At 47.0% G+C, this 24302-nt stretch overlaps 1 protein-coding gene and 1 pseudogene across 1 annotated transcript in view; both read left to right on the top strand.

Moving 5' to 3' along the window:
• Positions 1–24302, top strand: part of LOC119455804 (Down syndrome cell adhesion molecule-like protein Dscam2) — a 317386-nt gene that overhangs the window by 239324 nt on the left and 53760 nt on the right. Inside the window, exons 6-10 of the mRNA XM_049668624.1 lie at positions 1364–1555; positions 9755–9919; positions 12204–12321; positions 17317–17501; positions 20225–20376. Of these exons, the coding sequence (XP_049524581.1) occupies positions 1364–1555; positions 9755–9919; positions 12204–12321; positions 17317–17501; positions 20225–20376 (812 nt within the window). The remainder of the gene's footprint in view (positions 1–1363; positions 1556–9754; positions 9920–12203; positions 12322–17316; positions 17502–20224; positions 20377–24302) is intronic.
• LOC119457122 (U2 spliceosomal RNA) lies at positions 14853–15027 on the top strand (annotated as a pseudogene).

Below are 24302 nucleotides of genomic sequence, written 5' to 3'. Positions count from 1 at the left end.
AAGCAGCGGGGAGATGGTTAGCTTGAGCGGGAGATGGTTTCGCGGCAGCGGCCCGAGCGCTCATCGCGGCGCTGCACAGGAGAGAGAATGAGGCGCGCGCGCTCCGTCATTTTCATACCGCGAAACTACCGTGGCGCCCCCAGCGGAGTATGCAGCTGTCGCACCACCTGTCGTGCGCGCCGTTCCGGATTCCTAGAGCAGAGAAAGGGGGGAGCGTAAGAGAGGAGAGAGAGGGGGAGGGGACGCGCATGCGCTGTGGGGGCGTGGCACGCCGTCGCCACTCTGTAGAGGATTCCAGGAGGAGAGAAAGGGTGAGCGTAGGAGAGGAGAGAGAGGGGGATGGGGCGCGGATGTGCTGTGGGGGTGTGGGACGTGGGAGGCACGGACAGAGCCGCCAGCAAGAAATGCTTCGCATTTAAAAAAGCCAGCTGCTCTCTACAGGTGGTTCGTGCTTGGCATGCGCTCGTGCCACTGCTCCGGCGCTCGTCGTCGTTTTCCGCTTCCACAGGTGGCTGCGTGGCCGCTAATCATTCCAGCGTAGAATTTCACTTTTCTGTCTACATATGGGGAGGCCGCGTTTACGGGGGTATGTTCTATTGCTTAAGGGGGTATGTTCCATTGCTTAAGGGGTATTGCTTAAGTAACGGACAGATTTAATTTTCAAGAAATTTCATGTAAATCCATCCAGAATGCACGCGCACGGGAAAGGGCTCGTCTTCGACGTGCCGATTCTAGCGTGATGGCATCTGAAGCCCAGGCGGATTGTCAGCGAAGAGCCGGGGGCCCCGACTTGAGACAATGTTATTAATGCAATTAATGCATCCGCATTCACAACTTATAAGAAGTGCTTAAGTATCCGCGGATTTTTTTGTCGGAACTCGTTCTACCTTGTACATTGTAGAGAAATGGAGAAATACATTATTTGCCACTTGTCAACGGAAAAGTGAATATTGTTTAAAAATATTCTGGGATTGCGACTTTGTCATCTGGGATCTTTCCAGCATCCCTGTTTTACAATACTCCCGTTAAAACACTTTTACGTTAAATAAAGATAATTTAGTAGTATATAATAGATGGCTGCAGTGATGTTCTGGATTGAGTCTAGGCATTTCACTGAAAAAAACCTGCTTTTTACGCTTGATTACCTGCACATAGCAGGAGCAGGAACTGAGGACGACCTTCAGTGAAATCTGTTTTCTTGTCATTAAAGCGGGTGATGCCAATGCTACCTTCTAAGCAGGCAGTTGGTACGCCCTGCTTACTCTGTTAACATGATTCCTTGTGCTACGTAGGTAAATGTCACCCTATAATTTTGTACACACGCAAGCTTGCATTGTGACTTCGTGACGATCACTGGACGCAGTGGTGGCTCAAGAGTACAAGACCAAGGTGTACGACGAGTTCGTGGTGCGGGGCAACACTGCCATTCTGCACTGCCAGATGCCCACCTTCGTTCGGGAGGACATCGAGGTCACCGGCTGGCTCCGCGAGGACGGCCTCTTCATCCAACCCGGCAGCGCCGAGAAAAGCTCGTCTCAACAGTCACAAGCAAAGGGTAAGCGGGACCGTTACGACACGAGAGATCTCTTTATCTCGATTGAATGGGCTCTGTTTCTCAAGAAGATCTACATTTCAGAAGAATAGTATGTCCTAAGTCGTCTACAAAGTAGCGACAAGCTTTAGTTATTTTCATATTTCTTGAATTCATTGGATTAATTGAAAACCTTTAGCCTGTCAACATCAACACCACCACATTTTTCGCACCTGTACACTCGTAGTTTGATCACACAGTTTCTTGCCTTGATTTTTTCTTTCACGTTCTCTCTCTACTAGGGCCTTTCTGTCTCCGATGCACTTTCCTATACAGAGTAGGACGTAGGCTCCTACATTCACGCCGGCAGAATTCTATGCAGTTCATTAAAGGGATACGGACACGAAATCTGAAAATTTTACGGAAATGCTGAAAATTAATCCTCAGTGTGTGATTACACCGAAAAGAAGTAGTCACTTAGCTCATTTTTGAGCCGATGGCTTTATTTTTTGGCGTTTTTGTGAGCGCGCGCCTCGCCGCCCGACCCGCGGGAATTGGAAGGCGTGACGTCACGACACCCTCGTCGGATAGCCAGCCGGCTGGCCGCGGTCATTCGAAGCGCGCCGACGCCGCCATCGCGAGCATGGATTCGAGTTCTGGTGCCTCTACCAGCGATGAGTACACGTCTGAAGACGAGGAGCATTCCAACTTGGCAAGAAATATTACCGCTTACGGTTACAAGCCTTCCACGTCAAGTGAAGAAGAACAGGTGGACGTGGAAGTGCCGGTCAGGTTTTCGCGAACCGTAGCGATAAGATTTCGCTCTGCACCAAACACTTGTGCAATAATTATTTGTCATTTCCTCTGTAAACTTGCTCTTTCAAGACCGCACACAGGCGAGCCAGCTGCGGGTACACTTCAACACTGCGTGGATGACTGAATAGTAGTTTATGCCGTCGGCGTGATCAACTGCTGTGAGGTATCAGTGCCTCTGAGACTCTCACGTCCACTTCATCAGCCGCCCGACAGATGGCAGAACCTGTCTGGCGTTCTCCCCAGTCTTTCCCGCTTTTTAAAAGCCTGTGGAGAAGCACAGCTGTGTTTGTGTCTTTCCCGCTGCCATGTAGGACTGATCTCGTGAGTCGCGCTCGCGCGCGCTAGCCTTGTATTGTTTTACTATGCTTTGCCAACATTATTAAAGACATTACTGCCTTCGTGCCCAGCCTCGCCCTCACACTGCACAAGAAGGCTGCAAGTGAAGGAAAACAGTACCGACATCTTTTCGCCTCCTCTTTTCAAACGCGCCGCTGATCATTTCTGCCTTGCGTTTTCGTGAGAAAACCGATGGTACAGCGTCAGGCTTTAGGCGTTGCCTTTTGAGCGGCATGCCGAGGCTTTTAAGCACAGCCGGGCTGGTCACATAATCATCGTCGACGAAGTGGTCCGCGCAAATAAAGTCATTTTTTAGAGGTCTTCAGGCTGGGTGTGATGGCTGACAGGCAGGTATCCAAAGTTTACGCACCTTCTCGTCTCTGGGAAACGTGTGCGACGGCGTGTCACGACCGACGATGCAACTATAACAGCAATGTCTGGGCATTTCCTTCCGCCGCGACGAACGCATCAATACCGAGCGACGACCGCGGGAAGGCGCTTGTAAGATGCACCACCCGCGTGGAGCGCCGACGGGGATAATGTTTCAGATGGGCCACGTACGAAGATCGCCGAAAGGGGTTAAACAAAGGCTACAAGGGACCGACACCCCCCGGAAACACTGCGATCGCTGTGGCCGACCTTTGCCGCGCGCGCGAGTGGGTGTTATGACGTCAAATTTCAGCTTCAAGCTGCGGCCGCTTGGAGGCAAAGTGCAACAGACAATCGAAAAAACAAAGATGTTCCTAGTTATTTCTTTCAAAGCAGCTTGTTGTATTCGTCATTTTCAACAGTTGAACTTTTGTTCCGACACAAAAAACCACCCACCAACTTTTGTGTCCGTATCCCTTTAAAGGACTTTCTCTTCGTCTCTCTCTCTCTCTCTCTTTGAGTAGAGCATGAATCGTTCGTGTAGTGACATAAGAAAAAAAATGTGGTTGATCCCTCTTATATAGGAATCGGTATAGAACACGAAAGTGAAACGTGTCTTCACAGAAGTAGTGTAATGTTTATTGCACATTGATATATAATGTCTATTGGTGTTTTGTGGCTAAAGCGCCCTTAGGCGTTGATGCACCCACGCTGACGCCTGGTGGCACGTCTCCTCCATCACGACTACCAACGTCGATGACCATGAGCAACCGTCGTGCATATGGAAGCTGCACTACGCTGCACACGCTAGCACAACGCGAAAGACGAAGCACGTAACTGACACACTAATACAACGCGCAAGACAAAGCACGTAACTGAATCGTCACCGAGTCAAATCAGCGCGTACAGCGCGTCGTAATTGCAGCCTCCGCGATCAACTTCAGAAACATTTTCAGAGCTAATTGCGGAGGCCACGCTCCGCTGTGCTGAGTACGGTGAACGCCACCTAGGTGGCGTTGGTAGTGCTTCTTGATGCCAGCGTCCCTTCGAATGCTGGCATCGAGGCGTCGTAGTACTGAGACCACCGAAGCGTTCACTGTCGGTGCGCGTTAAGGCCGGAATACATGGAGCGAATAACCGGCGTCCGAGCGAAGAACTTCGTCGGGCGGCGAACGTCCGACGGCCGGCGTCAAGAAATTTGCCGTCCGCAGCCGATCTGCCTGTCCAAACATTTTCGTCGGGCGAACGCCGCCGCCGGAAGCGCGCAGCGGTGGACGACAGCCAATCAGGAGGCACTAGTTCCGGTCGCAATGCATGCTGGTGTTTCGCGCGCGCGCGCCTTTTCGCGTCGTCTGCAATCGCGTTGGTGTTGCCGTGTCTGCATGTCTCTGCACCGATTGAGTAGTTCCTAGTATGATCTCTCAGGAATCGCGTTGTATTTGTACATCCCATATCCGCTGATCTGCGAGGAAACAGACAAGCAGTGCAAGCTCTCTACAACAACCTTCAACAGAAATCTTCTGATCTCAGAGGCCACATGCTGTCGTCATGCCTATCTCCCGACTTCCCCGATAGATGGCGTTGGCATCGGATATTTCTTTCGCTAGGCTTAGACGCGTTCGAAACGAGAAGCGATCTCGAAAACTACTCAAGGTTATCCATAATACTCTGTCGTCGAAGCGGCCTGAGACTAAGCGAAAGCCGTTTACGCAGTCATTTGCTTCCAACTAAGTGAATTCTACAAGGACAACGCCAAATTCAGTTCGAAGCGGGCGGCCGGGACCGCCGCCAACACGGCGGCCAACGCGCGGCGGCGTTCGCCGCATGTATTGCAACACAGCAAACATCCTGCGTCGTGTCGCCGCGTCGTTACTTGACGCGTGAAGTTCGTCGAGAAAGTTCGCTCCATGTATCCCGGGCTTTAGTGTCATAATGCAGTACTTCTCTTTTCTGCTCATAGGCGGCGGCACCGCCCCGAGCAAGAGCGCGGGTACACGGAGGAGTGTTAGATATATAAGGCGCGTCTGTGTAGCTCTCTGCGAATGCGTTTGTGGCGCAATGGGTTAAACGCTCGACGATCTATCGTCGCGGACCGAGAGGTCGTGGGTTCGATTCCCAAATTTTGCATGTTTGTGGAACTTTTTCTTCTGGTTTCTTTCTTTGTATTATGTTCTATGACGTATTTCCGTGACGGAAATACGTCAGTGAAGTCTTGGTGGACCCCGGAATAAAACACTTTCGTGTTAAAAAATCGCTTTTTATGTCCTATCTGTTCCCCTGGTTTTACTTTTGTGTCTATTTTGTTCATTAATATTCGGTGTATTAACCATCAACTAGCTTCAACAAACCAGAACGCAGAGATGCTAGCATATGATTGTGCCGGCATCAAATGGATTCGTGCGCATGGCTGCACATCACCAGAGATTTGCCGGCGGTTGTACGACGAGCATCGCGTTGCTGTTCGATGAATGGGCGCCTCTTCTTCTACCGCTTCTGTTCGCCACTGTGCTGGAGTGGAGACAGTGAGCTCAGCAAGAGCAAGCTCAACCGACGCAGCAAGGCGAATGGTCAATTCTCATTCAATGTGATTCTATCCCGTACCTGCGCGGCGGCCCAGCTGACTATATTCAATTGGTAACATATCTGGAGAGCCCGTCGCTTCTTGTGGTGGTAGTGAATGGTTTCTAGTAATGGATCCGCCGCAGACTACTGATGTGTTCAAGCATTCCCTTCTAATCGGACTTTTCCCGCTATTCATCTTCAGTACCTAAAGCTCCGCGATGTGCTAGTAAAACGCTTCACCGTGAACGCACTCGCTGAAGTTTCTGATTGTGTCTAGGTCCATCTTCCGTCCTAAAGCTCCGCGATGTGCTAGTAAAACGCTTCACCGTGAACGCATCGCTGAAGTTTCTGATTGTGTCTAGGTCGGCTTACTAAGCAGCATTCTTCCCTACCTCGAAGAGCCTCAGCCGCACCGAAATGTCTTCGGGTGTCCCAGTGAACTTTTGTATGACGATTGAATACTTTTATGGGGCCATGACGATGCTTATCGGCATTTCAGATGCTAATCCTGTCGGCTTGAGTGAAGAAAGAGAGCAGAAATTCACCCTGGTGATGACAAGAAAAATAGTCATCCTTTCTTGACATATGAACGTTTCACGAGCGCGCACGCGCGCACGCACGCACGCACGCACGCACACACACACACACACACGTACGCGCGCACACACGCACTATATATATATATATATATATATATATATATATATACTATTGTAGTGAGGAATACGGGCGCCAGCAGAAGACGAATAGTAAGGCGTTTGTTGTTGGTGCTCGCGCTCGCTCCGTTTGGCCGTGGCCTGTTTCGGCGCATCGATATAAACGCCGCGCGTATCTACCATTAAACGCTTACTATCAATATATATATATATATATATATATATATATATATATATATATGCCCCTGACGAAGGCCGGACCCCGGCCGAAACGTAGAAATTAACGTATCGTTTTTTTTTCGTACGTGAGTCCTCAACCTACGAGTTCTTTTAGACGATTTTATAATCTATTCGGTTTTATATTATATTCTATTCAATTCCATTTATTTTGGGCTGTTACACAAACAATACCTTAGTTTTATGAGAATCGAAGTGACGTGACAGGGTCATGAAACGCTCAACGCATTTATATAACTGTTTTCATGCTTGCAATTTGACTGTAGTACCGCGCACTTCGTTGTTAAAGGCAGAAAACAGAAGCCTTATCAGCCCAATGTGGCGGCACCTAAACGCTTCCGTAAAATCGTCTGTCTTTATGTATATATATATATATATATATATATATATATATAGGAATAAACTTTATTTGTCCGACGGTTATGGCGGTTGGTGCCCGGTGCTAGGCTGCCAGGGGTCCATCGCCGGAGAAAAATCTTTCGAGATCCTCGGTAATGGCCCTGGCCCGCTGGACGGCCCACTCCTGGTCCTCGGGTGCCTCGCTGAGGAGGGCGGCTTGCCATCTCTCAGCGAGGCGCCCGCTTTAGAGGGTCCTGCTGTTGTCTTCCCCCTTCCTCTTGGTCCTTCTTCCTTATGACGTTGGCATTCCCAAAGTATATATATATATATATATATATATATATATATATATATATATCACTTAAGCGTTGAATCGTAGGATCCGGTAGCAAACGGGGTAAAATACTGGAACCACATAGACAAAAACGGCACTTAACTTATAAAGACCGGTTCCGTGGTTGATACGTCAGTAAAGTGCCATTTTTTTCCTATGTTTAGTCTTTTACATCTCTCTCTATATGTATGTGTATATTCACAATCATAAATATTATGGCAGAAGTCATCTCACGATGACCGCCGATGGTAATGCGACCAGCATTCGAGCAATGTAACCAGACGCCGTATTTAAGAAGTCAAGTTTATTTAACAACTGTAGTTGTCATTCTGGGACTTCCCGTGCTTTGGGTATATGTGACATTATCTCGCATCCTACCATCAGTACCATGCTGCCATGGCATTCGCTTGCCAAGGTCGCCCACGAGCATGGCCAGATGATGACGACGGTATGACAGCGAAGCCCTGGCGACTCTGGAATTACGGAGAATGAATGACGTCAATTGAACGACAAAGCCAGTACAACAACAACGGCATGACGACAGTGAGCTGACCATTATTAAACAATGACGATGGTAAAACGACGGCAGCGGGAAACGCTGACATGAGGATAATTATATGACGACGAGGGTAGGACGATAGCCTGATTACGAAGCTGGTAATGACAGTGTGAAAACAGATGCATGATGCTGGCGACTGTCTGACGACGCCGCAATGGCATGGCAACGATAAACGGCAGCATAATCACCATGGAATGACGACAGCATAATTACGATAGAATGACGAAGAGAAATTGACGTCGATAGAATGACGAAGGTGGTATCACGACAATGGGGTAAAGTTACTGAAGTATTGATGATGGTAATTAAAATGAGAGCATGACGACGACGCATTCATAAGAATGGTTTGACGACGACTGTGTGAAGATGACGATGATGGCATGATGACGATGGCATAACAAGAGCCGGATGACGAAGTTAGAGTGACGGCGATGGACTGACAGTGACCGCATCAGGACCACGGCATAAGAACTAATGCCCGAAGTAGAGTGTACTAGACCCGAAGACTACTCTGTGACAACGATACAACTGACGGCGATGGCATTACAGCGGTATGAGGACAGTCAGACGATGACGAGTGTATGACGACAACGGCGTAATGACAACTTTATCCCGAACTCGACGAGGGTGGCGATCAGGGCTTGTTGGCCGGTCATCATGGAATTATATCTGGATGGCGCAGCAAAACACGGACATAAGAAGAACGATAGCGCTTGTCTTCGGTTCTTCTTGTGTCCGTGTTTTGCTACGCTATCCAGATACCATTCCATGTATCACGAAGCCTGTACGACAACGATGAGGTGACAACGATGGCATGACGAGAAGCTATTGGTGATGGTGGAGTGAAGACAATGCGATGACCGCGACGGCATCATCTCCACATGCTTAGTGGCCCAAGCTATTAGGCAACTTGGCCGACTGGGTTGGCGTGGAAGGCGTGTCGGCGATGGCATGAGGAAAATAGGATGATAAAGCTGAGATGACGAAGATGGAAAGTTCACGAGGGCATCACGACCACGAGCATATACCTAGAGGCCCACACTGTTAGACAACTTGGTCGACTGGATCGGCCTAAGACGATGGGCCACTCACGGCCTTGGCGGTGAATGTGGAATATCTTTTCTGGCACTTGCTAAGACTACCAGGGTTAGTTCTTGTAGATCAACATAAATACCCGAGAAAGTGGATGTGAAAACGGCGCTGCGGTAGCTCAATTGGTGAGAGCATCGCACGCGTAATGCGAAGAGGTGGGTTCGTGTCCCAGCCGCCGCGAGTTGCTTTTTCATCCCATCTCGACTGACAAGTCACTGTTTCAAATGCATGTTTATTCATTCATTCATTTATCATTTCTGTAACTCAATTAAGAGCTACAAGTAATTTCCCCTACGCTGTCTTTGGTGTCATTGCTCCTGCCTTCTTACGATATGACTAATAAATATCGGGTCCCTCGGTTGCCTTTCTTCTCGTTCATGAATACAAGACGAAGAGTCTCGCCCCAGACCCGAAGGTATAACATTAAATAAAGAAAAAAAAGGAAGACCGTTATGGGGAGGGGGGGGGGTATATCTGTTTACTGACGTCTCGGCCGGAGTACCGGCCTTCGTCGGAATGAATCTTCCGGACTGATTCACGCCGACGAAGGCCGGTCCCCCGGCTAACGGTCGTCTTTTTTCTTTTGTGCATGTTATATATATATATATATATATATATATATATATATATATGTCTGTGTGTGTGTGTGTGTGTGTGTGTGTGTGTGTGTGTGTGTGTGTGTGTGTGTGTGTGTGTGTGTGTGTGTGTGTGTGTGTGTGTGCATGCATGTTCAACGCAATCCTCAATCCAAACGAGATCAGTCGATTGAGGAATTATGCGTTACCATCAATTTTTTGACACTCTACAGCGAAACAAGCAGTTACGGTTGTGGACATCAGCGGCGAGGATGAGCTGACATATTAATATGTCTCAATTATTGCGATTTTTACGTATATTAACGAATCAATTAATTCTTCGTGCAGCTGCGGGCAGCCTCCACCGGTACCAAGTGCTCTCCCCGTCGGGCGAGCTGCTGGTGCGCAACGTCAGCTCGGCCGACGACGGTGTCTCGTATCGCTGCCAGACCCGGCACAAGCTCACCGGCAGCGTCAAAGTCAGCGACACTGCCGGACGCGTCATTGTCAACCGTAAGTCAAGACAGGCCACAATATCTCACATTTCTACCATTCAGTGGGGACCCAGCGCTGACCGGTGATGAGGTCGAGTAGGAAAGACCTCGCATCTACGGGCGCTGCGAACGTCGCGGCAGTGGAGTGAACAGTCACGTAATATTTGGCCGATTATTGCAAGTTTTTTCTGCTCAGACGAATCAATTGTACCATGCTTCATTTTGTATCTTCCGCATGTGCGCAGTGACCTGCGTACTCAGCTATGCATAAGTACAGGAAACAGTTATTTTATATGGTTATTGCCTATTTCACTTTCTATCCTGTTGTTCTTTCACTGTCTTGTTTTTTTGTTCCTTTTTGATCTTTTTATATTTTATTAGGTTATTTCAGACGAAGAGTTATGCATTTCTAGGTACTTTACTGTTGTTGGGAGTGCATATATATGTCAATATCTGTCATTTGTTGATGTCAGTGATGCATATGACGGATGTGTACACAGGATTGTTGTTATTTTTGTATGCCTCGAGAGTCAACAATGCTGTCTTGCCCTGCGAGAACAACACCCAGTCAGCAGACAACTTTTTTCTTGAGTCCTGGCTCGTAGACAATACAATGTATTTCCTGAGAATATTACTAAATTTGAAATTTCAGATTTCAAAACTTATGTCTGCCTAATTTATAGTATATCTTGGCACATCTTCTCTAAAGATGCAATAGTGGGAAAGGTGACAGATAAACACACTGAATACAGCTGCTGATTTGAAGGGGAGCAAGCGGGGCATAACGACAACGACGGAAACACAGACTGTTAGGACTCATGCGGCCGACTTCCAGCAGAAGCTTATTCAAAAAAGCATATACCATCACACAATCAAACGATCACATGAAATGTTTCATCAACCGAAATACTAGTGTAAGAATGCAAAACAAAAAAAAATGACCTACTAAAATGTCGCAGTTACGCCCGAAAAGCCAAGCATCCATTGCAATAGCAGATTATTAGACAGAAATACGAAATACTGATCATCATCATTGAGTGGCCCCTAAAGGCTCCTTGAAGGACATTACATAAGGGGGGGGGGGGGGGGGAGGTACAGCAGTAAAAACCGAAAGAACAGCAAAAAGCATGATCAGCGCGAAGCGAAATGATAATTTGCGTGGGAGTGATATCACAGAAAATGTATGCACACAGAGCGCTCGAAAGGTGCCATACTAATTACCTAAACGCTTAACAAGTAACAGCAATTATAAACATAAATAAACGTCACATACACATATTTAATAGGGGGCAGGTGCGTGGGCGGAGTATTAACGGGATTCTGAGCAAAAATGGTTTCTTATTAGTTGTTTGAATTCTAGCGGGTCACGCTCTGCAACGTTTCGATCCGGGTAAGTTGTTCCATTCCTCTATGGCTGGAGAAAGGAATGATTTAGTTTTATAATTTCCATATATTTCATCATATTTCATTGGTTTATTATCATGATAGTATTCTATCGGTCGTGCAAACTTGTAAGCACCCGCTTACTAATAGAATTAACAGGCATCGTGTCCCGCGCGCACAGGCAAACCGAAACACATCTCATCCGTTGACCGTGGGCACTCGCTGTCAAAACTATGGCGTAAGGAAGCCTGGCTGTAGCAACCATCGAATTGACCTTCGCACTGCCTCTCGTTTCAACGTTAGCTAAGAGGCGATAAGACAGCTCATACGAAGCTGCCAGCGCTCGGCACACCTAGCCATATCGAGATAATTTTGAAGATGGGGCCGGTGCGGCCGCGTCATGCGCAGCTGCCGCCGAATTAGAACGCCCACCTCTTGGGCGAGGGAAGACATTGTGCTTCCTCCCCGCCTTTCTCCCTGGCGCGCGCGAGATCGATCCTCGTCTCACCCTCACACGCTGTCACTCGCACCCACAGCATACGACGCGCGGCCACGCTGTTATGACTCCGACCTGTTTACAGAACATCATGCCGACGGCGATGACGACGGCGGTAATGCGCCTGAAGTGTCCATATAAGCAATAGAAAAAAGTATCAGCAAAAGTGGCCTGCTTTCGAACCTTAGTAAGGGCTATAGGCATACCGTATCGCAGACGCGCAGTACACTGCCCACATAATGAATATGATATATTACCATCGGATAGTGAATATAATTACAGTATTAAATGTTTTCCCTCTATGCTCTTCTTTACTAAGAATGAGTGTACTGAGTTGCTGTGTTGTGTCATATCTTCACATTGCTTATTTATCGCAAATAAACTAAGCCAATTGATTGCAGCTTTTTACTCACACCATTTGCAGCATCGACGGGGCCTTTTCAACCGCGACATATATTTACCCGATCAGCTGTGTCTGTCGACGAAGGCAGTCCTGCAGAACTGGTTTGTGTCGCACATGGATACAGTGTTCCAGAATACAGGTGAGTGGTTTGAATTTCATATCTATGATATTTTGGAGAGATTGCAATATTTTCCTTTATTTTTTTAATGACCATGTCGGCCTGCAGTATTGTATCCGCATATTGTGTGGGAATCAGTAACAAAATTGCTACGAAGACGTGAACGGCCGCCTGTCATTTTTCTCAATGAAGTTCAGATGTAATAACTGTCACGGCACCATTGTTAAAACGTACGAGACCGGTGACTGCTTCGAACATGAACGGTTTATTGAAGAAGTGAAGTAGCGCTCGCTCGCGCCAAGGAGCCGTTCTCTTGCTCTTCGTCTTCGAGTATCTTGATGGACGGATGAATGGATGGATGTAAAACTTTAATGAAAGTCCTGAGGTACGCGACTCAGCGCGCAGCGGGCCGCTCCCACGTTGGGACAGTCAGGCCATGCCCGACCGCCGCATCATGGGCCCTCTGGACAGCCCATAGTTGCGCCCCGTCATCGGGTCTCTTGATAGCGGAGAGCCACTTGTCCTCATTTATTTGTTCCGTGCCTCGTAACGAGGGGCAACGCCAGAGCATATGGTCTAAGCTAGCGAAGTCGTTGCAGTGCCTGCAAGAACTACTGGCATAAGTGTCGGGATAAAGCTTGTGTAATAAAGCCGGGCTGTGATACGAGCCTGTTTGCAATAATCTGAGGGTCAATGCCTGCGCTCTATTTAACTTCTTGTGAGGAAGGGGAAAGTCTCTCCTGCCGAGATAAAAGTGGTGCGTAATTTCATTATATGTTGTCGGTTGATCTCTGTTCTCCACCACTGCGGGCCGGCCGGGGAGTTCTCCATGGTCACGGAAAGGGAGACCTCGCGCCTTGGAGTGGGCCAGCTCGTTGAGGTTTGTGGGGCCTCCCATGATGGAACCCATGTGAGTGGGGAACCACGTGAGAGTGTGGGTGTCGATGCTTTTGCCGTCGAGGATGCGACAGGCTTCCTTACACACGGCGCCAACGCTGAAGGCGCGGATGGCTGCCCTGGAGTCGCTGAAGATGTTGGCATGTTTCTCGTCCAGCAGGGCCAAGGCGATGGCCACTTGCTCGGCCGCACATGACGACGTGCTTCGTACCGAAGCTGCGCGTTAACGGTCGAACCCCTGTGGTTGATGGACACAACTGCGAAATTTTTGCTGTTGTCATATTGGGCCGCGTCAACGAAGCAGCTGCCGCCAGGGAGTTCTGTCGCCCGGCGTAGGAGCGCCACGGCCCTTGCCTTCCTTCTTTCCACGTTGCGCTGGGGATGCATATTGCGCGGGGCTGGGGGATATGATGATGTGGTCTTTCTGCTCTTTCGGAAGGCCCTGGTGTTCCGGAGTCTATGGAGTCTAATAGGAGTCTATGGAGTCTATGGAGTCTATGGTGTCTAATAGGAGTCTTCGAACTTAGCCGGGGGAACGCCCATCTCTGTTAGGAGTCGTCTGCCCGCCGTGGTGCCGGAGTCTGAGAATATGTGCCCTTTCTTGTGCTTCTGCAATTTATTCCAGTGTATTATGAATACCCCACTGCAGAAGTCGGGTCGGTGCGTGTGCAGTTTGGTAGTCCGAGCGCGCTCTTGATCCCCCTCCTTATCATGGCATTTAGCTTGTCTCGCTCGGCCCTCTTCCAGACGTGCATGGCCGCTACGTACGTGAAATGGCATAACAAGAAAGCGTGGGCTAGCCTTATCAGATTCTCTTCACTCAGGCCTTTCCTTCTGTTAGCTACCCGCTTGATTAGACCGATGATGATATTTATGGTGATATTATGAGTATCTTGATGATATTTTACAATAACATCCTATTCAAGTATTTCCAAATAAGACTGATCATCGCAGACTCTCCGCTCTTCGATGAACGCAATAATTGCACCATGTTTCAAAGTATTTTGAAACTTTAGAGGAAATTATGATTATTGACAAGTGTAAGAATTCCCCACCGTGTTTAATACTGAAAACAATAAACAAGCACTGCAACGAAGAAAAATATAAGATGTAATTAAGGAAGAAAGTGAGCCGTCACATTTTTCCAGCATTTATTGCGGAGCAAGAAAACCTTAAATACTCAGCCAGTCTTCAGAAAAAGAGTGAAGGAAGATACACCGAGCACCGGAAGCGCACATATGGTGAAAAAATTCAGTGCGATTCCACTCTGTGAAGATGGATGAAGAGCGAAGCTGTGTATGTGGGGATTGACCGTTGCTCCGGTGAAACGTTCCACGTTTGCGCGATCGGGGCCACATGGACGTTTCGCATTTCTTTGCGCCTCGCGGACCTGGCGGGCAGCACGCTTGCGCTTGGCATGCGCGGCCTGCTCGTCGTCTCCTTCCGCCGCGCCGCCCCATTTTCTTTTCTGTTCACGCCGTCGCTCTTGGTAGGCACGCTGTACAACACACGGCCTACACATTTCCAGAGTCAGAGCAGAACTGAGGAAAGGAGCCTACGTAGAGCATGACGTCAGGAGACAGAAGACACTCAGATACGTAGGCACTAGTTTGAATAGGTGGGATGGCGTACACGTGTATGGTGCGAACGTAGACATGGCCGACGCGGGTCAAAGTATAGTATCAGGTTCTTATTATCTTAACATCTGATACGGTTTGGGCCCAAGATATTGAACTCACTTTTGCAAGTTGGTGGAGTGCCTGAAGCCTGCTTCACCTCCGGCGTGGGTCGGCCCGATATTTCACTATCTTCGTGATTGGCTCACGATTTTCGTCTACGGACATCGATCCGCTGGAAACTAGCCATATACAGCTTCACTGTAATATATGTCAGAGACAGAAAGTGCAGATAAAAACGCAAATTGAAAGACCAAACCAAAAAAGAGGGCAGTTATAAGGCACATGGGCCCAATAACAAACGGCCGTTTATCTTCGTCTAGCTCCCTTCGTTTTACAACATATGTGGGCATGAGAGCTGCCTTCCCAGTCCCACCAGTTGCTTGCTCGGGGTCGCGATATAACCTAACCGGGTGGAGAAAGCAAAACAAACTACAGACTGTAGCGGAAATCTGGTCATTTGACGGCTGAATGCCCATCTCGAGCTTTACGTGTGTTTATCTTTTCCATTTCTTTTTTTTTTACCAGACGTTCACTCACTTTCATGGTCGAGCTGGTTCACAGCGAAGAAGACCGAAAAAGTAGCGCGGTCCAATGGCGTGTTGTCCTCGTTTATTCCGCGCCACTACTTTACACTCACTAACGCCACACTTGCCTGGCACGACGTAAACACAGCCACAAGAGAGAGGTATTACATAGCACCCTCCAGTCAACAAAAAGATCGCGCTTATTACATACTGCTGTTTGCGCTTGTATTCTGCGTTCGTCGCACTTTTTCGCTTCCCTGTAGCCAGCGCGGATAGCTTAATGCTTCATTGTTATTGCATTTCATGCGCGGACGGTAGAGTGATGTGTTGTGTCCATTCTTGAAGGTGCAAATACGTGCCCTAACTCATCAGCTATGCTATCTTGGTCTGTCCGCCTGTGATTTCTGAATGAGCGCATGTCTCCAGTGTCGGTGTCCTCTCTTGTCCCGTCTTGAAACTGCGCTTACTAGTATTCATTGATTAATTCACAATTTTTATTACGCATACCCTTTTAGTGCATTGTGTATTTCTGTATCTCTGTTTACTTTTCATTCTCTTTATTTTCTTAAGTATTTTAGTGGTGGGTATGTACGTAATGATCTTTCGCTTCGCAATAAACGTTAATACAGATTGCTGTTTGCGTTTGTATTCCGCGTTCGTTGTTTAAGCAACACGCACCTACGCATTTCTAGCTACTCGATCACTTGCGGTGACATGGTTCTATTCATGGACTCGCCAGAGCTTTTCATAAAAGTATTTCCAAACACTTCTACAGAATGCGATGTTGGGATATTTGGTTCATGCTTGAAATGTGGCTCTGGCACAGCAAAACTAAATGGAACAGGTTCGCACTTGCCCTTTCATTGTGCTTCGTGTGACTGCATGCTGCAGTTTGGGGACACGTGTCGGCTAGGTAAGAGCCGGGGATCGCTGGCGCATGAATCGATGGAAGTGTTTTACACAAACAAAAAGGGTGATGCTTGTGTGAGTGTCCCGTCAGTCTCATTGCATATTAACGAGTACGAATTTTTAGATTCACTATGGCGATTTGTAATTTTTTTGTCTTGATGGCATGACTTGTCGGTTTGCACGGAGGTAACGTCGCATTTTTTTACACGTGTAGTGCACTTGACGGTTGTCAATCTTCTTTTTATAAAATATGGGTGTTTCTTTGTAAAAAAAAATCAGTTGCAAGTTGGCGCCCTTTCAGTCCCTTCTTCTTTCTACTTTGTTTTGCTGGCGCCAGAACCACATTCCAAACACTTCTATTGGTATGCGACCACAAACTAAATTATAGGTCTGAAATACTCGCTTGAGCAATTTCAGATATCCAATCTCACGGAAGCAGATGGAAATCCAGAGAAAGTTGTTTTGACTCGAAGTGGCATTCGTTTGAAGCGTACTGAAAGTATATCGAAGCGCGATAGTAAATCAATTCACTGAGCCTGGTAGGTAACAAAGATTGCTCCAATTCCCATATAAAAATCCGGTGCTTCGTAAGGCGAAAGTTGTGGATGGTGCTCCCACCTGCGACAAGTTATATTTTCGATCACTCTCATTTTCCTCTTCGATGGGGCCACAATGCGAAAACACCCGTGCACTTAGATTTAGGTGCACGTTAAAGAACCCCAGGTGGTCAAAATTTTCCGGAGTCTCCCACTACGGCAGTGCCTCATAATCAGATTGTGGTTTTGGCACGTAAAACCCCATAATCTCTCACTCTCATTTTCTTCGACCTTAATTTTCATAAATTTCAATAAAACAAGATTAAATTACCCTATGCTTTCTCTTTCGCTCTCTGTTTCTTTGTGTGGTTGCGGTTAATAATAATTCTAGGTTGAAGTACGTTAGTCTCCTCACTAATAAATAAGAAAGTGTGCTCGCTGGAAGCATGCGTGACACGTGTTTTATTGCAGGTGGTACAAACTGTCCGGTGGCACCAACGACAGCCGGGAGCCCCTTCACAGCACTGGCCGTATAGCGGTCCACTCAGACACCCTCCTCATCCGCCGTGCCAGTATCTCCGATTCCGGTCGCTACCTATGCGTGGCCAACAACAGCCTCGCCTCGGAGCCGTTCACCGTAACGCTGAGCGTGCTGGGTGAGGATCATTTCGAGAAGTATTTCTCGAAGGAGATAATTAATGTCATGCTGCGTCTTCGAACGACAATAATGATATGAGTGCTTCGGTTAAAATAGCCAAATTTGCGTATTTTCAGTCCTTCGACTTGCGCATTCAAGGTCGCCCTAAAGAATTTTGGAAGTATATAAAAAGAAATAGAAAGGACTACTTGTCCTTCCCACCACTCGATCATGACGGAATTATCGTTCACGATAATCTGGAGAAAGCCAAGTGCTTTAACGCGTTTTTCAGCTCGGTGTTTTCAACTGCTGAAATCAACATTAGCCCTGCCGAATGTCGCCCTGACTTTATCAGTGCTGAGCCCATGGCGGACATTGTATTTTATCAGCGAGGAATTGTGTCGCTCTTAGAAAGATTGAAAGAAAACAGTGCCGCTGGACCAGGTGGCATACCCACGATCCTGCTCTCTTCTTGTGCGTTCTCTCTGTCAAAGTACCTGCAGATTCTTTTCACCGAGTCATTACAGGACGGATCTCTACCTGATGAATGGAAACTTGCAAACGTTGTGTCTATACATAAATCTGGACCTAGAAATATTGTTTCAAATTATCGACCAGTGTCTTTGACCAGTGCGATGTGTACAGTTTTAGAGCACGCGTTTTATACTAATATTATGAGCCATCTTAGTGCATACTCATTATTAAATACCCATCAGCATGATTTTCGCAGTAGTTACTCGTGTGTCACCCAGCTTACCGAATTCGTTCATGATTTAACAAGTGCACTGAATAAAGGGCATTCTGTTGACTGCTTATATCTTGACTTCCGCAAAGCATTTGATGTTGTGTCACATTCGTTATTAATAGAAAAATTGTCTTGGTATAACATAAATGAGAACGTTATTAGATGGATAAAGGAGTATTTGAGCCTGAGGCGTCAGAGAGTTGTTATCAACGGGAAACAGTCGCATGACATTGATGTGACCTCAGGGGTGCCTCAAGGATCCGTCCTGGGTCCTTTGCTCTTCATAATTTACATGAACGACATTGTCACAGGTATTTCTTCACGCATGCGACTTTTCGCGGATGATTGTGTTTTGTATAGAATTATCAACGATCGAGGTGACTGCGAAGCATTACAACAGGACTTGTGTACAGTAGCTCAATGGTGTTAGGATTGGGGAATGCATATTAATTTACAATAGTCTGTACATATGTGTTTCACAAAAAAAGGAAGACTGCTCATGATTTCACGTATAACATTAGTAGTAGCAAACTGCTGTCAGTCTCAGAATTTAAATATCTTGATGTATATTTGACCAGTGTAATGTCTTGGCACCGCCATGTCGATTTTGTTACTGCCAAAGCCTGCCGGGTTTTGTGCTCCCTGCGTCGTAACGCCAAACATTTTCCTGTAAAAACCAAAGAACTGTTATATATATCAAATGTTACAAGCATACTTGAGTATGCTTGCACAGGCTGGGACTCGAAATCTCTACTTGACATACAAAAGCTAGAAAGAGGTCAGCATTTGGCCGTTCGTTTTGTTTTTAATGACTATGGTAGGTTTTTCAGCATATCCAGTGCGAAAAACACTTTGCGCTGGGACACACTTCAAAAACGTAGGGAAGTTCTTCGGTTAAAATTTTTTCATAACATATTTAACTCAAGAACTGGAATTGACCGAACCCAATATATATTTAGCCCTGATTATGTGTCCGTCCGAAGAGACCATTCGCTCAAAGTTAAAGAATATAGGTGCCGGACTGACCTCTTCAAAATGTCTTTCCTTGGCCAAACAATTTCTGACTGGAACAAATTGCCTGAAGAGATAGTGTCCATAACATCAAATGACTCATTTTATTCCTTGTGAAATTTTTATGTTTAAAAATTTTGTGTTTTTTTCTATCTCAATGTTATTTTCTTTCGCCGCCTGAGCGCGGTAGTACTTTGTGCACCTTTTCCTTCTTCAACCTCCCCACTGTAATGCCAGAAATGGCGCTGTGGGTACGGTGATAAATAAATAAATAAACCAAGAAATTAAACTCCTTCCCAAGCTTTCTTGTTAATCTCCAAGTTTCTGCCTCATATATTAGTACCGGTAGAATGCAATGATAGTGCTCTTTCTTTTCAAGACTAACGGTAAGCTACCGGTCATGATTTGGTAATGCATCCGTGTGTTTTCCAAGCCATACTTATCCTTCTGCAAAATTGCGTCTCATGGTCAGAGTCCACTGTCAGTAAGCGACCTAGATTGACGTACTCTTGCGCAGACTTGAAGGCTAATGGCCAATCAAGAATTCTTGTTCTCTTGCCAGGCTAATAAACATTACCTTTGTTATCTTCTCCATATTCTTCAACCCTATTGTTGCATTTTCTCAGCTGATTTCCTCACCCAGCTTTGGCTTGTTCAACACGCTAAACTGGTGCCCTAATCGTATTTTTTTAAAATTTGTAATCCACAAGCGTGAACGTCCGCAAAATCCTGTGTGCTGCTTCACAATATCCTTTCGGCTCATTGAGACCAGTCATGTTACACAACATTACTGTGGAACTATTACTGTGGAACGAGCACAAAATAAACAAAACAGCTAATTTTGTTTCTTTTTGCATCGTTAAAGTAACAAAATTGACCACGTGCAATTAGCCAATAACATATACTGTGCTTTGTAGCCAATACCAACAAAAGTAGCCATGTAGAACAGACTTTTTGACACTGCCGCCACTCTTCTTTTTCGCTAGCGCCCCTTTCAGCGGTGGTTCATCCGGACCGCCAGACGGTGGACTTGGGTGGCACCGCTGCATTCAACTGTATACCATCCGGGAATCCTGTGTCCACAATGGTGTGGATCAAAGACGGCAAAGCTCTGCGCCCAGGGGACACCGGTGTTCAGGTAGGAAATTGGTATAAAGAAGCAAAAAGTCGCAGATCTGCTACAACTGCCCATAATCACTCAGAAACGCGAGAACTCGCACATCACTGCATTGCACCCAGAACTGTGTGATTTGTTCCTGAGGCACGGTTTTTATCACCCCTTAAGCGTGGCATACCTAATTACTATAATCCAGCGTAGACAGCGCGAGGCTCGTCGTAGAAATTCATTAGCTTTGATGTTTACATGTAGCAGCTGCATATAGCCATGTTACATGTAATGGGGTGGCCCTATACACTCCTCTGTTCTATTTTGCGTCCTTCGGTAATTTACCATCACTTCCGAAATATACTGCGTGTATTCCTGCGCACTTCAGAAATATACTGTGTATATGCCAGAAGTGTGTCACAGCTTGCAAGAGAAACTCTAGCGAACATTTGAAAATGATGCACCTGCTCCGACAAGAGGCGAAGTAAATAAAGCTCGAATAAAAATCTCGCCGACGATTACTATACTACCTAGCGCGAAATTCTAGGTCGGCTGTACACGTGTTTTCATTTCGCGATATATTGGCTGGCGCGGACAATCTGTCTCGTGCGGCACGTTGCAAACAGAGCGAAGTGTGGCGCGTGTGCCTCGCCAATCTGCAGATCGCGAGAGCCAGCGTGTGGGTGTCGTGTGGACGCGATTCACAGCAGAGGTCGCTGACAAATCTACCAGACGACACGTGCTACTCTGGCACCATCTCGTTGCCATCGTCACCGTACTACGCATTTCTTCTCATGCTTTCGCCATACTCTGCTCCGCTTTCCGCCTCATGGTTACGCTGAAAGTTCCTCTCCGCTTTCCTCCTCGCCTCTTTCATCCCCCGCTGCGATCCGCGTTCGCTTTCACGTTCGCTCGGTTACGCCGCCGACGCTCGCCGCAGGAACGGCCTCCCCCAGAGCTGCTCTTTGAAACAAAAGCGTGGGCAAGACACACGAATCGTGTCCTTGTTTACAACAAAATTTTGCACGCTAAATTGTGCTAAGCACCAGGTATAGCAAGGTCACTGCATTACAAATCTTTCTTCACGTTTTCAGTACTTGGTCAGCAGTTTATATCTGAAAACGTAGAACTTAGAGTGTGTATTCAATTGTATAATTGTCTTAACTTGCCGTTCAGTGCCATATAACACGCGATTCACCTTAAGTGGCCACAGAAATTCGTAGTTTTAAACGTTGCTGCGGGACCTTTGCACTTGACACTGAAACGTGCAGCAATACCATAACAGCCCGTGGTTATAGAATAATTTTGAATCTGTACTATCGATCGATCCTCATTTGTTTTTGTTCACGGCAAGAAACCCAGTGTGTATAAGGCGTGTGGTTTTGGTGGTTTTCCATCTAAGCCAAATACATTGTTCGCACTCAGAGTGCTCAAGCGTAGCTCAACTATGGTGCTTATCTGTTTGGTTGATATTGAAATAAAAAACTAGGTGCCACCAGAAATAATCAGCAGACTTCAGTGATTTCACCTGCAGTGCGACTGTAGGAGGAATATACACAGCTCACACCACCATCTTCTGGAAAACAACTTTCATGCCATTCACACAGCGCTGTCATCCGCGACGGTGTTGTCGCTTGTGTGCCTTCATATGTAGGCCCAGACATCACAACCCTCGGAGGCTGCTTGAGACGCAGAACTTTGCACAACTTACAAAGAACGACTGTTCTCCAATAGTGCAGTGGTTAGTGAGTCCTGCTTCCAAGTGCAGATTGTCGCAAGGACATGGGTTATAATCACGGCCACGGTAGCGGAAAAGTTCTCTGAGTGCAGAAGTCCTGATTTGGCTACTCTTGCCGCGGTTCACTGACGTTCGTATGTCACACTTAACGCAACACATACCATGATTAAGTAATGACACCGCGGGATACGATACCCTCTTTTTTTAGCAGGTCTGTGTGTTCTAGAAGTACTTTTGAAATGAACTCTATGCATACAGGTTTTCAGTCGTCATTCATATTCTGATTCCGAAAAACAGAGATGCGCTCACTGGACGTTTTTTTTTTTTTTTTTTTTTTTTTTTTTTGTGGCTTACGGCGCTTGCCACGTAAGATGGTTTGCTGGGGGGTGGGTTGTCTGCTGCGAGGGCAAGTAATTGCCGTTGGCGGGTAAAATTTTTCTCAAGTCTGATTACTTGGATATGCATGTTGTGCAGATATGTTTTCAATAGACGCTATGTTCAAGATCAGTAGGCTCTCGAGTAGATAATAAAGTTTCTCAAAGATTTGCTGCTGTGGGACTTGCGTCGGCCATGTCTACGTCCGCACCGCCCTCGGTGTTCCAAGCGCTCGCGTATCTAGTTTCCTTTCCTTCCGCTTTCCGTGGTGGTGGTGCCGTCGAAATGTCACGCGTGTCTAGTTTCCTCCGGCTCCTCGGGGCGGCAGTCCCGTCGTCCACGATCAGGGCAATAAATGTGTCTTTCATCACGATGACCACCGATCAAGACAACAAATGTGTTCGCACTTTTCTTCACAATTCTGTGCCACCTCTGTGCCGTGTACTAAACTGCGTCGCTGGTCATCCACCTTCACAGAGTGGAATGGCTGATGTTTTTTTTTATTGGCTTCTCGTCGTTTTATTTCGCGGCTTATTTTACGAAGTTTAACTTAGTCTGACAATGCGTTAACGTTTAAGGCAGCCAGTCACGAACTTAAGCTTACATATGGATTTCTACGTGGTGTTCAGGCACAGAACTTTTGTGCGTCTAGTAACTTCACGTGGAAGTTCATTGAAGTTAAGTTATGGGGTTTTACGTGCCAAAACCAGTTCTGATTATAAGGCACGCCGTAGTGGGGGACTCCGGAAATTTGGACCATCTGGGGTTCTTTAACGTGCACCTAAATATAAGTACACGGGTGTTTTCGCATTTCGCCCCCTATTGAAATGCGGCCGCCGTGGCCGGGATTCGATCCCGCGACCTCGTGCTCAGCAGCCCAACACCATAGCCACTGAGCAACCACGGCGGGTGGAAGTTCATTGCTGAACCCGCTTCATGGTGGGGAAGTGTTTGGGGGAGAATAATTCGAACAGTTACGAACTGCCTCAGGAAAGCATTAGGAAAAGGATGTTTCAGCTTCAAACAGATCGACACTTTACTAACAGAGGTAGACGCAGTAATACATTCTAGAAAGCCCAAACATTTCTGATGATGCTACCAAAGCAGAAGTACTGACTCCTTTGCACTTTTTGGCGGGTAAACGTTTTATTGCCCTTCCTCAAGCTCATACCCGCCGTGGTTGCTCAGTGGCTATGGTGTTGGGCTGCTGAGCACGAGGTCGCGGGATCGAATCCCGGCCACGGCGGCCGCATTTCGATGGGGGCGAAATGCGAAAACACCCGTGTACTTAGATTTAGGTGCACGTTAAAGAACCCCAGGTGGTCCAAATTTCCGGAGTCCCCCACTACGGCGTGCCTCATAATCAGAACTGGTTTTGGCACGTAAAACCCCATAATTTAATTTTTTTCCTCAAGCTCAAGCTAGCACATAGCTCGCAGCATGGAAGCGCAACTAAGACTGCTCTGATATTGCAGAAGTAGTCCACTGCGGCCTAGTTGATTCACATTGAACAAGCAACGTACTGCGCAGGACACGAGAAGAGAAAAAGAAACGAGAAGGAAAGGCAGGGAGGTTAAATAAAGTCTTGCTCGGCGGGCTTCCCTACCCGTGGAAAGGGGAAAATTGAAAAGCAGAGTCATTGTGCGCACATTCGAAGATCAAAGTTCACCCACTTCATGAGTCAGTCATGTTCAGTCATGTTCAGTCATGAGTGTTCACTGCCAAGCGCTCCTACAGTCTGGTTCTTTCTAAAAAGGCGCATTAGTGCTTTGGTGGCCCTGTGCATACTAGAGGTCTTCTGCCAGGGTCTCAGGATCTTAGCTTCCGAGAGTTGTCTGTCGTCTAA

The sequence above is a fragment of the Dermacentor silvarum genome, chromosome 6, assembly GCF_013339745.2.
Source record: "Dermacentor silvarum isolate Dsil-2018 chromosome 6, BIME_Dsil_1.4, whole genome shotgun sequence".
NCBI classification, from domain to species: Eukaryota; Metazoa; Arthropoda; class Arachnida; order Ixodida; family Ixodidae; genus Dermacentor; species Dermacentor silvarum.
This window is presented reverse-complemented; position numbering and strand designations above follow the sequence as displayed.